The sequence below is a fragment of the Crinia signifera genome, chromosome 3, assembly GCF_055691185.1.
Source record: "Crinia signifera chromosome 3, ASM5569118v1, whole genome shotgun sequence".
NCBI lineage: Eukaryota > Metazoa > Chordata > Amphibia > Anura > Myobatrachidae > Crinia > Crinia signifera.
Genome location: NC_139219.1, coordinates 157549880 through 157565318, shown reverse-complemented (window position 1 = coordinate 157565318; position 15439 = coordinate 157549880). Strand labels below are relative to the sequence as shown.

General features: G+C 42.1%; 1 protein-coding gene across 2 annotated transcripts in view; it reads right to left on the bottom strand.

Moving 5' to 3' along the window:
* Positions 1-15439, bottom strand: part of TBC1D32 (TBC1 domain family member 32) — a 386630-nt gene that overhangs the window by 101197 nt on the left and 269994 nt on the right. For both annotated transcript variants that reach the window (XM_083176796.1, XM_083176797.1), the window contains 2 exons: positions 12949-13057; positions 8979-9069 (listed from right to left, as the gene is read on the bottom strand). In XM_083176796.1, the coding sequence (XP_083032922.1) occupies positions 8979-9069; positions 12949-13057 (200 nt within the window). The remainder of the gene's footprint in view (positions 1-8978; positions 9070-12948; positions 13058-15439) is intronic.

Below are 15439 nucleotides of genomic sequence, written 5' to 3'. Positions count from 1 at the left end.
AACGCCAGTTGATTACAAACCTTGGGGCAGGAGGGACTACTGAGTGCCCAGTGGGAGGAGTTCTGGGAATTAAATCGGGGGTCCACCTCACCAGTTATAATATAATCACCTTTAAAGCATTTATTAGGGGTACCCTAAAAAAGCGGATTGGAGAGGTTAAAAACGAGAAAAAGAACAAAAGACAGGAGCTGGAAAAAAAAAAGCATTGATCTAGAAATAAAATACTTAACTAGTGGTAGCGACTCCTCTAGACAGGAATAGCTCGTGGCCCAGAGGGAGTGGATGGAGCTACTGAAGGAGGAAAACCTTAGCTTAATGTCGCAGAGGGTGCGTAAGAATTATCAATACTCCGACTGACCAGGTAGATATTTGGCATATCTTGCCACGGCAGAAATACCTTCTAATAACATAAATAGTATTAAAATGGAAGACAGAAGCGCAGTGGATACAACGGAGCAGATAGGACAGGAAGTTAGGAAATACAGTACTTCTATCAACTATATACCTCCAGGCTAAAATGTAGTCAATTAGAAATAGAGGAATATATCTAAAAAATAGACGTTCCATCCCTAGATATCCTTGAAACTGAGGAAATGGAGGCCCCGTTGAGTATGGAGGAAGTGAGGTTGGCAATTAGGGACCTACCAGGAGGCAAGGCCACTGGCTTGGATGGACTACCCTCCGAGCTATATAAAAAATATGTCAATGTGCTCGCCCCCCTATTATTGGAAACGTTAACATCTTGCTTTGAGGACAATATTATGCTGCCCTCAATGCTAGAAGCAAGAATAACGGTAATACTTAAACATGGAAAGGACTCTATGACCCTGGATTCGTATCGGCCTATATCACTCCTTACAGTAGAAGCCAAGATTCTGGCCAAAATTTTGGCCGCAAGGTTAAACAAGCATATATTAAAAATTATAACCAGGCAGGGTTCATGCCGGGGAAGTCCACATGCCTCAATCTGCGTAAGCTCCAGTGCCACCTCCAGATGCCGCCGGAAAAGGATACACACCCGGCAGGGGTCTCCGTCGACGTGACAAAGGCCTTTGACACGGTCGAGTGGCCATACCTGTGGGCTGTGCTTCGGGTCTTCGGCCTGGGCAAAAGGTATATAAAGTGGATACAGCTACTCTATACCAGACCGAGGGCCCGGGTTTCAGTAAATGGGTGGACTTCACCGGCATTTACCCTAGCCAAGGGGACGAGGCAGGGGTGTCCCCTATCCTCTTCGCCCTGGCAATTGAGCCTCTGGATTGTATCCTTAGAACTCAATCCAATATCCGGGGCCTCAGGGTGGGAGAAGGGAGAGATATAGTGTCGCTGTTTGCGGACAACCTATTAATATACCTGTCTGATTACACCTCGGACCTACCTACATCCTGTCAACTCCACCATCATACACATTAAACATGTGTTAACTTGTTTAACAACTCACGTTATTTACCTTATGTTCCGCCCGTGTAAACTACATTATGTAGGCAAGACTGTGCGTACCATACGCGAGCGTATGGCCATGCACCGCTCGTCGATCAATGCTGCTTTGGGGACCAAATCGACCGACCGGCCAGTTGCTAGGCACTGGCTGGAGGCCGGCCACACCGTCAGTGAAATGCGGTTCATTCTCATAGATCACGTGCCCCCCTCAAACGCGCGGGGGGGGGGTGACAGGGACGGTCTTTTATTAAAGCTTGAATCCAAATGAATTCACAAATTATGTAAGACTAGACCGCAAGGTCTTAATGAACGTCTCAATTGGAACGTGTTTCTATAACCCCTGTCCAAATCACCTGATCTGGTCCACCAGTATTACTGTGCCTGTATATGCATATCATCACTATGTATTTTCACTTATTTTTGCATATTACCCTAATATGGTTTAGGTATTTGATTGCAGGATCTGTCTGGCGGCCGGGGACGGCATCTAATGTCCCGAGCGTCTCCTAGCAACGGGCGCGCATCTGATGCCGTCAGTGTTTGGAGGACCGCCCATCCAGTGTGGGGAGTCCGGACACACTCGGCTGCCGGGCCGGACCTGCACATTGAGCAGTGAGTATATATATTTCTGTTTGCTTTTGCTGATATATATATATCAATATCTGTTGAAAATAGAAGAACAGAGGGGCACTCCATAGTGCATAAAAACAGTTTATTTACATAAAAGCACACAGCACAGGGTTAACAAGCCAATGGTTGCTCGTAAAAAAGGGTTACATCAGTGTGGGCTGGATACCACAGGGTTCAATACTTTTACTAAGCCAGGCAAACTCCAACCTCAGTCCGGGCTAAAACACTTTGAATGTCCAATGATATCGCCGGGACATTCAAAGTGTTTTAGCCTGACAGCGAGCGCCTGTAGGCCACGCCCTCTGATGAAGTGTTCCACGAAACTCGTTAGAGCGTGGCTACGGAGACGCTCGCTGCATACTGCCCAGGCTGTCATCCTGCTGTCTGTTCCCGTACGAGGTTCCCGGCACGCTGTGTAACCCCTGGAGGGGAAAGCAGTGTGGGCTGCGTGTTCCTGTCGGTGCCCCGGACTGAGTTGGAGTTTGCCTGGCTTGGTAAAAATATTGAACCCTGTGGTATCCAGCCCACACTGATGTAACCCTTGGAACGAGCAACCATTGGCTTGTTAACCCTGTGCTGTGTGCTTTTATGTAAATAAACTGTTTTTATGCACTATGGAGCGCCCCTCTGTTCTTCTATTTTCAACAGACATCCATTATTCCTGAGGATCCCAGGAATCTTATACGAGGGAGCTGCAGCCCGAATAAACTGGGACTTTGTGCTTTGTTTGCCTAGGACTTAGGCTTAAACCTGTGCTGGACTGAGATTTGGCTTAGTGCTATATATCCTTTAAGTGTGTGTGTGTGTATATATATACACACATGAGAGAGAGAGGAGGGCCGCATAATATTCTCCAACACTTACTCCATTAACTCCAATCTTATAAGATCTACCATACTAAAACACTGCCATATATTGAAAATGGATCCAGTGATAGGTCAGCAGTGCCAAAACACTCCGCTCTTCTGCTACAAGAGGAGTGCCAACATAAGACAGAAAATTGTCTATAACAACATTGGACCTAAAATGGTCAAGAGAAGCACGTGGCTGGACCAAGGAGTAGGAGTGAAAAAATGTATGAAGTGTGTGAACTGTAAGTTCATTATAACAGGAGACAGCTGGCAACATCCACAGACCAACCGCAAATATTCCATCAAGCATCGTATGGACTGTGAGACTAAATATGTCGTGTACATGGTCCAGTGCCCTTGTAACAAAGTATTCGTGGGCAAGACCATAAGAATGCTCAAAGAGCGGATTGGAATGCACCGGTCCTCCATCAAGAAGGCATTGGTCAAGATCGAGACCACCACCCCCCCTGTGGTGAGACATTTTGCCCAGGCAGGACACCAATTGAAAGATTTCAAATTCCTACCTTTTGATTATATAGCCCCAATGAAAAGAGGGGGAGATAGGCACAAAGCTCTCTTACAAAAAGAGAGTTACTGGATCTATGAATTGAAAACCATGGCACCTAATGGCCTAAATGAGGAGTTTAATTTAGCCATGTTCTTGTGAGTGATGTGATTGGAACCAGGTCTCCACTACTATAATATTGTTCTTTTTGATTGTCATGCCCTTTATATATGTACACTAATACTGCATGTATTCCCAATTTTTTGTCCCCAGATACTGTGTGAATCACATGTTGTTAAATTGCCACTCAATAGCCTGTGGGGGTTGGTAGAGTGGGAGCAGATTAGTAGGTGGTGTTATCAGTTTATTCTGCCCACCGTCGCTATCCCATTATCCCTGTAAACAGTGGCATATTCATTGTTTGTATTATTTTGTTTTTTGATCACCATAGTGACCGATGTGATCCACGTAATTTCCGGGACATGGGAACTCACTTGTCCTCCTCCGCAACTCTACCATGCAGGTTAGTTCCGGCATCTGACGTCAACAGCGAAGGATGCTGCGGCAGCATGCAGGAGATGGTCGGATGGAGGAATGGTGAGGACACATGCACGCGGTAACATGGCGGACCACACGGCGACAGGTGAGCCTCATTACACGTTGTTATATAAGTTTATTCAGGTTCAGTTAACAATTGATGCCCTATGAGGAAGGTGCGGAAGCACCGAAACGGCCCGTCAGGGCACTTGTGGATAATCTGATTGCCACTGCTGTCTTCAGCCACGCTGTGCTCCAATACTGATGAGTATTAGCTTCATGCTTTTTTGAACCTCTGAATAAATTGCGCACAAGAGTGCATTGTTGAAATATTACTGGGAGTGCTGGTCCTCTCTGTGGATGTTTGGCTTATACCCTTATGTCACCAGTGTTGATATATATATATATATATATATATATATATATATATGTGTGTATATATATATATATATATATATATATATATATATATATACACACACATACAAACAAATCTCTAAAATTGCACTATTAAAATACAAATGTACAATGAAGCCGGCCTGGTCTTTGCAGGGGGATGGCGGCAGAATCGCCAGCCGCCATCCCCCGCCAGCCGCCATCTGATCTGCAAAAGGGGACGCGCGCGCACAAGGCTTTCCGGCGGTCACCCGGGATCCCCACCCTGAAGCGGAGACGGACATGGTTCCCGCCGCCTGGAAAATGAGACACGCGTGCGTGTGAGACGCACGCGCGTCTCAGTCAGATGGATCGCCAGCGGAGACAATCTGGCGATTCGCCAGCAAGAGGGAGCCTGGCTCCGTCTGTATGTGGTCGCTGTTGACACTCAATCCCCTACTAGTTGGGACTGAAAACACCAATTCACACCACCAATAGTGTCTACAGCACCCTTAATCAGTAATGTCCGTCTTACAATTCAATAAAAGTATATAAAAATAAATACACTTGTAGTTCTTTTTGAAAGAAGCTTTTACTTTTTATTTTCAATACATGTGACCAGTACCCACCGCGTTTCGTCTCTTAGAGACTTCATCTGGGGTTCATGATCTAAAAAGACGTAACATACATTTGGTAAAAAAACATGATTTTTTTTTGGACAGTACACATTCACATAAAAAATTTAATATAATATTCACAAAAATTACATAAAAAACTAAATGAGGGACAAAGATGGAGGAGGACACAAAAGAGGACTAGTTTAATTTATTCAAGGTTGTTTTCTTAAACATGTTTGAAGGTACATACCTTTAAATTATACTGAAACCCTTTTGGGTCCAGAGATGGGAAAATAACAATTCAATAAATGGAACCGTGTTTAGGGTCCAATTGGAGCACCTCTGGTGGATGGTTGGTATAGAAGAAGCCTAATCAATTTGTAAAAGGGGATTTGTTTTACAAACACCACATACTTTCTTTTTGTTATAACCCATACTGAAACTTTGTAAAAAAAATGTTGGTTTATAAGGAATAAATCTTGTCCTTCTGGGTGTTTAATACCACTGGACCGTGTATTATCAACAGAAACTACCCTACTAGGTATGCTATTTTTTATTTATATGGTCATTTTGTATTAAATAAATTGTTTAAGATTAGAATCATAATTTGAGCCTAATCAAGATTAAACCCCAGATTAGGGCATATAATAATGGTATATATTTTTCTACACTAGGTTTCCAACTCAAGTTTAATATAAATACACTCCCTTACCAGGGTCTATAAGTGTCACAATTTTGAGACCATAAGAAAGTATGTGTCCCTATTTCGAAATAAGAGCAAATAATAACAAAACGAAAGTATGTGGTGTTTGTAAAACAAATCCCCTTTTACAAATTGATTAGGCTTCTTCTATACCAACCATCCACCAGAGGTGCTCCAATTGGACCCTAAACACTGTTCCATTTATTGAATTGTGATTTTCCCATCTCTGGACCCAAAAGGGTTTCAGTATAATTTAAAGGTATGAACCTTCAAACATGTTTAAGAAAACAACCTTGAATAAATTAAACTAGTCCTCTTTTGTGTCCTCCATCTTTGTCCCTCATTTTATGTTTTTTATGTATTTTATGTAATTTTTGTGAATATTATATTCATTTTTTTATGTGAATGTGTGCTGTCAAAAAAAAAATCCATTTTTTTTTACCAAATGTATGTTACGTCTTTTTAGATCATGAACCCTGATGAAGTCTCTAAGTGACGAAACACGTTGGGTACTGGTCAAATGTATTGAAAATAAAAAGAAAAAGCTTCTTTCAAAAAGAACTACAAGTGTATTTATTTTTATATACTTTTATTGAATTGTAAGACGGACATTACTGATTAAGGGCGCTGTAGACACTATTGGTGGTGTGAATATATATATATATATATATATATATATATTTACAAAAACTGACTTTTACTCATAAAACAAGCGTTGAAGAGATTAAATACTTAGTTTAGATTTTAATGCATCTAGGAGAAGAGGTCAATACTAAGGATTTTATAAAAACAGAAGACACAGATTTGTACGTCCATTTTAATAGTGGCCATTTGAAAAAATTTAAAATAAATATACCTTATTCACAGATTACAAGAATTAAAAGGAATTGTACCAATAGTACAGACGGTGAACAACAACTGGCTGTCTATAGTCAACAGCTTCCAGAAAGGATATCCGGCTGACTTGGAAGAAGCTATATAAATAACTGCTGAAAGAGAGAGGGAATATCTGCTGATTTATAAGAATATAAATGAAAGGGGTAATGAAGTTTATTTTATTACTACTTTAAATGAACAAGAGAAACTAATTAGTAAGACTGAATACACATTGGAATATCTTGAAAATGGACCCAGTTTTAACAAAAACTCGCTCTGCCAAACAGAGCATTGTGAATAAGAAAGCAAAGAATTTGAAGGACATACTCGCTCCAAGTAAGCTACCGGCAAAAGAAATAAAGATAAAAAGCCTGTAAAAACAACCCAAAGCATTTAATAAATGTAGCTAATGTAATATATGTAAATTTGTACATCACAATGCACACATTTTTTTTTTTCATTTGACAACTCAAAAACATATACAGCAAATAATGCAGTTAATTGTAGTAACTTGTGCTATTTACATGCTACAATGTCCTATTAATGGGACCAAGGGGTTGTGACCATGAAAATACTGTAAATGATCAAGAAATTAAATGTATTGGATTCATGAATTGAATACACTGATGACATGAAATAGCCCATTTTTTCATAATTAGTATAATTATTAATAGATGCTCTCTGTTATAGTTAATATTTAAATTATTTATACATTATTAAATTAAATATTTAAATATATTTATTTTTATATTTAAATACATATTTCTACATGAATAAATTTGTTGAAGTTATTGAGTAATCATGTACAATTTTATGGGCTATATTCTTATGTGTTTAATTAGCTCTATTTATCTATATATGCCCTTTTATGTATATATGATACATAACTACGTGATATTATGATACATTGGTGGGGGCAGGGTCATGGGGTGCAAGGTTTGATGGGGTGATGGTGGGCATTGTGACACCTCCCTTTGTTGAGTTGATGCAGCCTATTGATCGGTATAAAATGCACCATGTTGAAATACCATGAGATATCATGAGATGATGGCATTCCAATTTGACTGTGAGAGTGAGAAGCTGCTCTCGCAGGTAGACCAGCGTTGGATCTTGGACAAACATAGTATCTTACATTCAGAGGAAGTAGATAACCGCCGAGTTGTGCGTTCCACAAGCCCAGAAACTGAAGTAGTTTGCTGTGTTTTTTGGGGGGATGAATCAAATAATCTACCACTATTAGCAAGGGTGTATATACTGGCATTAGCCACTATGAGATCAATCTCTTGAATAAGTTTATCTAAAAGAGTGAAAGGACGAAACGTATTGAGAAGGTTACACAAGCTGACTTGGACTGCTACTGTGCTCAGGAAATTAAGCACACATCAGATAAGCCTGTTTTATTTATAACATTGTATGGGCAATTATAGTGTCACATTTTTATTATACAGTATTGCACAATTTTACAGGTCTTTTCTTCTTATATGTCATACCATATGGTAATGGAAAATTCTTCAAGGAAAAGTTGACATTACTGTATGAAGAACATTCAGACGGTTGCCTAGACATAATCCTTTTGGGACAAACCATATGTGCATTGCAAGTGTTATAATGGTACACTTGCACTTTTGGGATGTTTCATTTCTGGGGGGTGGGTTTATATAAATTCAAGGATATATAACACTAGGGAGCACGATTCTAACTTTAATTACATATTCTTATTGGAGGCCTTTTCTGATGAAGCCTCTTTTTGAGTAAAGGCAGCCATCCTTGTGGAAGAGAGGGGAGAGTGAAATCAGAAGAATTTCCACTCTGTGACTGCATTGTGGACACTAAAGGGCGAAGCACGATACCACCTCTGTAATGAAATATATATATATATATATATATACACACATATATACATACATACAAACAAACAAACACACAGATACAGTACTGTATATACACACAAAGCAGTACAGGTTGAGTATCCCTTATCCGAATATCCGTTATCCAAATTATTCCGAAAACCATACCTTTCAGAAAGTGGAGAAATTTTTTTTTTTTTTGCTAAAAACTCACTGGGGACATTTGTAACAGCACTACTGAGGACATGATATGTAACTGGTACTATATATGTACAAGACAATGATTGCTTGGCATTCAAATTCAGTACCTGAGATAGTACACACATTTTGTTTCATGTTTTGAAACCTTGTTTTTTGAACAAATAAAATATATTTGTGTGTATTTTATGTGGTAATAAAATATATTTGTGTTTATTTTATGTGTTTATACAGCATAAATGCAAGATACTTCAAAATACATCATTGAAATATTAAAATATTCCGGAATACGGAATAATCCGTTATCCAAAATTCTCCTGGTCCCAAGCATTTTGGATACGGGATACTCAACCTGTATTTAAATAGATAGACATACCATTTGATTTGATTTACACCCACCTAGTTTAGGGTCATCAGTCGTAATCTCTGGAGTGTAGCACTTTGGCAATGGATACGATGAAAACATTGGCCAGGGATATGGAATGTTAGCCTTTTCAAAGAAATCACATACATGAAAGAGAATGAGCAGATTAATAGGTTTCCTAATTTACTAGTCTGCAGTATAAATATAAAAAAAGAATATAATTATTCAAGCGACATTTGCCTCACATAACTGTCAAAGTGACTGCCTTCATATTGAAATCACATTGAGTTATATAGTTTAATGATACTCTTCGCTAGGATTAAAAAGAAAAGGTAATGGAACCAAGTCTTACAGGTATGACAGATTGAACATTTTTAACAAGTAACTTTAGAAACTAGTGTTTATCAGTTTCTTTTTTTCCCCTAATTTTTTCCATTAAAGTGAAGGTAACAGCTTTCTAAAGACACTGTATTTTCAATTTTTCACATCAATCTTGTGTTCTCTTTTTCAGTCGCGAGCAATTTCCATCTAATCAGCTGGAGACTGACAGCATGTAGAGATGTGTGGCACTTAACAAAGAACCTGTCTAATGAACACTACAGCTGAAAAAATGCTGAATAAATTCAGCAGGCATTTATAATGCAGCTCAGGTATGAAGCAAATCCAGTATAATGTAAATCTAATGTTCCTTCATTGTAAAAATTATATATATATATATATATATATATATATATGGTACTCTTTACCTAGAATGGCGCCCATCGCGACCATCGAATGCACTAAAAAACAGGTGCGATGCGATGCCCGCGATTTCCCATAGGGATCAATGTTAAAAGTGAGATTGGACGCGATTTTAGTGTTCAATGCCTCAATGCCCGCGATTTTTCCATAGAAAACCATGTTAAATGGGCCACAGAGCCCAAATAGTCACCCTAAAGTCTGAAATGGCCCCCACAATTGTTAACGCCACCCCACGATCAACGTCAACCCGAAGCGTGGCGAGCGCAGCGAGGGGCGGCGGTACGCGTCCTCCGACCTTTTCATACCCCCACTATCCACGTCGGCGTGGAGTTGAGAATAGAATGAGCCCGAAGCGTGGCGAGCCCCGCGAGGGGACGCGGATACCTTCACAGGTAAACGCGTCCCTTCGCGGGCATCACAGGTATCCGCGTCCCCTCGCAGGGCTCGCTGCGCTCGCCACGCTTCCGGCTCGGTGGCTCGCTGCGCTCGCCACACTATTCTATTCTCAACTCCACGCCGACGTGGATAGTGGGGGTATGAAAAGGTCGGAGGACGCGTACCGCCGCCCCTCGCGGGCTCGCTGCGCTCGCCACGCTTCGGGTTCACGTTGATCGTGGGGTGGCGTTAAAAATTGTGGGGGCCATTTAAGACTTCAGGGGGACTATTAGGGCTCTGTGGCCCATTTAACATTGTTTCCTATGTAAAAATCGCGGGCATTGAGGCATTTAACACTAAAATCGCGTCCAATCTCACTTTTAACATTGATCCCTAGGGGAAAATCGCGGGCATCGCGTCGCACCCGTTTTTTATGTGCATGCGATGGCCGCGATTTTTTACCCCCGACGCCCGCGATGCCAATCGCGGGCGCCGTTCTAGGTAAAGAGTACTATATATATATATATATATATATATATATATATATATATATATTGTAACTCCCATGTAGGAAAGCAGCACTCACCAGACTTCGTTCAATGATGGTCATCAGGATTTTGGTATCCTGCAAATATGGAGCCTGCCGACGTTTCGGTCCTACAGGACCATTCTCAAGGCAGTTGATATCCAGTGCAACAAAAACAGCATAGGTGTGGGGTCCCTGTTACCCCACACCTATGCTGTTTTTGTTGCACTGGCTACCTAGACACAGGGGTGAGAGTGCAGGTCTTGTCTGTATATATATATATATATATATATATATAGCCCACTGACGAAGCCACAGGCGAAACGCGTCTGGGTGTGTCCTACCTGACGCAAATCTACTACACCTAGTCTCAGTCCTGCTGCAGAGAAGGAGAGGGGAACCGCTTGAACCGTGGAGCGCTGAGTACGCGAGCGAGGCAAAGCGGACCCTGCCAGGAGGCAGCTTCATGGATAGACGGTGACCGGGTTTATTATCTAAAAACCATGTGGTATTTTTAGCCCACAGAGTGGAAATCAATGGTACGAGCATTGTATCACCAGCTCTGTTTTATTGTCTTGAAATAAATTCATTTTTATCAAAGTAATACTGCACTATATAGCGCTTCCTTCCATCCCTTTCTAGATATATATATGCGACCTCCCCGGCCTCCACTTCCGGTGGAGGCCGGGGAGGTCGCATGCACATGGAGCTCCGGTCCCCCATCCACGGAGCTCCACCATCCCCGGCCTCCGGAGCAGCGGGCGGCATCAATCGTGGCGGCGATGGGGAGAGGAGGCAGTGCTGTGCTCCCCCGGCGGTGAGCACCGTACACCCCCGGCGGTGAGCGTCGAGCACCGGAGCACAGCAGCAGGAGCAGCAGGACGGCCGGAGCTGCAGCGCGGCGGTTCCCTTCGCCCCTCCCGCAGCACCATCAGCCTGCGGGCGGCCCCCCTTAATCCCCGGCGGTGAACGGTGAGCATGAAGGACGGAGCCCAGCATCGCGGCGGTTCCCTCCGCCCCATCAGCCTGCGGGCGGCCCCCCCTTAACCCCCGGCGGTGATCAGGAGCAGGATGGCCGGAGCACCATCAGCCTGCGGGCGGCCACCCCTTAACCCCCGGCAGTGAACAGGAGTCAGACAGAGCAGGACGGCCGGAGCCCAGCAGAGCGACGGTTCCCCCCACGCAGCACCATTAATCTGGGGGCGCCCCCCACAGAGACAGCGGTGGTCTGGCCTAGCGGAGGCCCCACACAGACACCGGAAATTGCGGCATCCAGGCTCCCGGCGACCAGCGGAGGGAGAGGTGAGGGGAAGCTGCATGAGGGCCCCAGTGGTAGCCCCCACTGCTCAGTGCTGGCAGGATCATGTGCTCTCATCCCCAGGAGAGAGACCCAGGGCCCAACTCCATCTCCCAGGCCTCACTGACCCTGCCCAGGCCCCACTGACTCTCTCCCCCCTCCCCCCTCCAACTCCAGCCCCAGTCCTGACTGACTCTGCCCAGGCTTCGGTGACTCTCTCTCTCTTCCCCCAACCCCCCATCGCCGCCACCACCATCCATGCCGCCCACGGCTCTCCCTACAGGAAGATCCAAGATGGCGCCGCAAATGGCTGCCAAGGAACTGTGCATCTCAGCTATGTAACCCTTGTGTTACCTGCCTGGCTGGTGCAGCGACCAGTGGCGCCGCGGATGGCTGCCTAGGCGCTGTGCTGCTCGGCGGGTAGGTTTTTCCATGTGTTCCCTGTGTGACAAACTGTTCTGTCCGTGCTTATATGGTCACCTACCGACTGCTGCATCGACCAGTGGCGCCGCTGATGGCTGCCTAGGCGATGTGCTGCTTGGCGGGAATGTGTTCCCTGTGTATAAATTGTACTGTCCCTGCTCATATTGTCACCTACCAACTGCTGCAACGACCAGTGGCGCCGCTGATGGCTGCCTAGGCGCTGCGCAGCTCGGCGGGCATGTGTTCCCCTACATGTAATGTGTAATGTCCTCAATGTAATGTATGCAATGTCCTCTCTCCCCCCCCCCCCCCCCCCCCCCCCATCCCTGCTTGATGATGCACTGTAAATCCGAAAAAAATTCCTAGTGTGCGCAAGCACACATGGCCAATAAAGTTGATTCTATTCTATTCTATTCTATTCTATTCTATTCTATCTATATATAACATTTATTTATTTACAGTTTCTTATATAGCGCAGCATATTCCACTGCTCTCTGGAAATTATTTGGGAAATATTGTTTGCAAGATCCATCGGGGCAAGTATTGATGTGCAGGACTAAAATTTTATCTGTAAAATACTGTGTATGCTATAATTAAATAAATGACCATTGTTCTAGACCAGCATTGAAGACTGTGCTATTACCTGAAGCAAAAGTCTAGGAGGCAGGATACGCTCATGTGGTCCTCCAAGGACATTCATTCGAACAAGAAGGTGGTTTCTTTCCACAGACAAACCATCAATAATGACACTCCTACAGAAATAGACAAGGGTTAGTAGTATACTAAATGTGCATTAAAGAGGAAAATATTTTTATATATATGTTGGAATGAGTAAAAAAAAATGTTTCTTTACTTAGTTTTAGTTTTGCTTAATTCAGCATGTGTGAAAAGATGTCAGGTACTTCAAGGAAGAGACTGGTCAGATTCTGGTATTCAAGTTCCTCTAATGGCAATATGAGCACCCTGCCACACAGCACAACTTCTTAATGCTGGCAACCATCTTTTTTTCCAGTGGAACAAAGACAACTTAATCTTCCACATAGCAAAATAAAATATATAATCTATCTTGTATCATGCACATAAAGGATTTAAAAGGTCTCTCTCCAGTCTTTTATACTCTCATCAGATGACCGGTCTATCAGGACTGAAAATATAGTTTCATTAGTCTGTTTTGAGTCAGGTTGTTTTTACACCAAATACTGATTTATTTAAAAAGCTTCAAAACACAGACCTTGTCTGAGATAGTACTTACTCATTACATATGTCAGGTTGTATCCTAACAATTTAATTCTTGTTTAGTCAGGTTTTAACCTAATTTATCAAATATATATAATGTGTATATGTGTGTGTGTGTGTGTGCTTTTTGTATACAACATAGTTTTTTTAAAGTGTGGTAGGTGTTTGTCTTATAAATATAATTTGGTGGTTTTAATAGGACAAGAAAGGGATATACTGTATAATTGTAAGCCGTTATTCCTTTCTGTTTTTCGTCCTTGCTTCCTAATTCTTGGACAATACTCTATAATCTATTTAATATATGTACACATTGTCCAGTTTATATTCATAATTGAGGCAACAGTACCTCCTGCTGTAATTCATGTGTTATTTCTTATACTCGTAATTGAGGCAACAGTGCCATCTACTGTTATTTTAATATTATACATTTGGGGTTCGATACTATTGTGTGCGGATGATTCGCGAGTGCAAATCATCATGGCACCAGGCACACGGTATCCAGGAGAGTTGCCCTGGCCATTCTGGGAGGGTAGACAACCCTGACCCAGACACATCTATCAATCCTTCTGCGCATGGGGAGAGTCTGGGTCACATGTAGCCTTTTCATCCTTCATACTTTTCCTCTGGTCAGAAAGGTTCATTGGTATCTCATGAAAACCTGTTACTCCTGTGTCTCTGCACTGCACATGCTCTTAGACTGCACTGACACTCTCCTGCTCACGTTCTGTCTGCCAGGTTCTACCTTCTGCTGCTGCACAGGAGGGACAGCTGGTGATATCAATGTGCTTCGGCCCAGGGATACCATGGCAGAGGGGGGTGTGAGTATAGTGTCCCCTACAACCCCTTTCCAAAGCTAGCTTTGCCCCAAGTGCTGTGTGACATCATGATGTTATGTGCAGAGGTGCTTTTCTACAGCACTGTTACAGAGGTGTACTATAGAGTTTAACTTAATGATAACGTAGCACATTTATTATCTATGCTTGTTCCACAATTCAAATAAACAGATACCTGTGAAATTTGTTAGGGCACTATGGTATAGTAATGGCTTTTGACTAAAACAAAATACATTTTATATATTTCCCTTATTCAGGTTATCCATATTTCATGAATGGGTATTTTTCCCTTTATAATGAAATTATTAATATATAAAATAGTTTAAAACAAGCAAATAAAACAAAAAAATCTGGTAGAAATACAATAAGTTAAACAAGTCATGATGGTAAAGCAAAGGATTCAACATTAATCAGGGACAGACTTGTATAACCAGTAAAAAGCGCATTTCAGAATGTAATGAGTTTTATCTATGTTCATCTAACATAACGCCAGAGTAAAAAAAAATAAAAAAAAATAAACCAGAATATAAGCTCTGGTCAGCTTTTTCATTTTTCACCTAAAGCAAGTAATAAAAAGGTATAAATTAAAGGGGAAAGGCATGTTTAAACTTGTCAGATAACAAAATGACTGAAGCTTACTGATAAACAGTGAAAGAATGTGTTTGTAAAACCATATTTTCAAAGAGTCTCTTTTTCTGCTGAGGCTTCAGGTTAACATTATTGCTGAAGTAATATGCTAGAACCAATATTGGTTTGGAGAGCTACTGTACATGGATAAGTAAATTGCTTGATTGTTGAACAAAATTACTTAAGTGGCTTAGGCATGTTTTTAAGAGATTATTATTATCTGGCAAAAACAGACATTTAACTGTTAAAAGGATAATTGAATAGACCTTCGCAACAGGTTCCTTTCAACAGATTTATCCTATACTGTACATAACAAACTGGCTTTAAAGTATGAGTTAGCCTTCCAAGTTATGCTGCTCTAAATACTGCAGTTCTAGGGGATATTCAATGTTGGATTCTGACTGCCAGTATGTCACAAAAGTCGAAAGGCCACTTGCC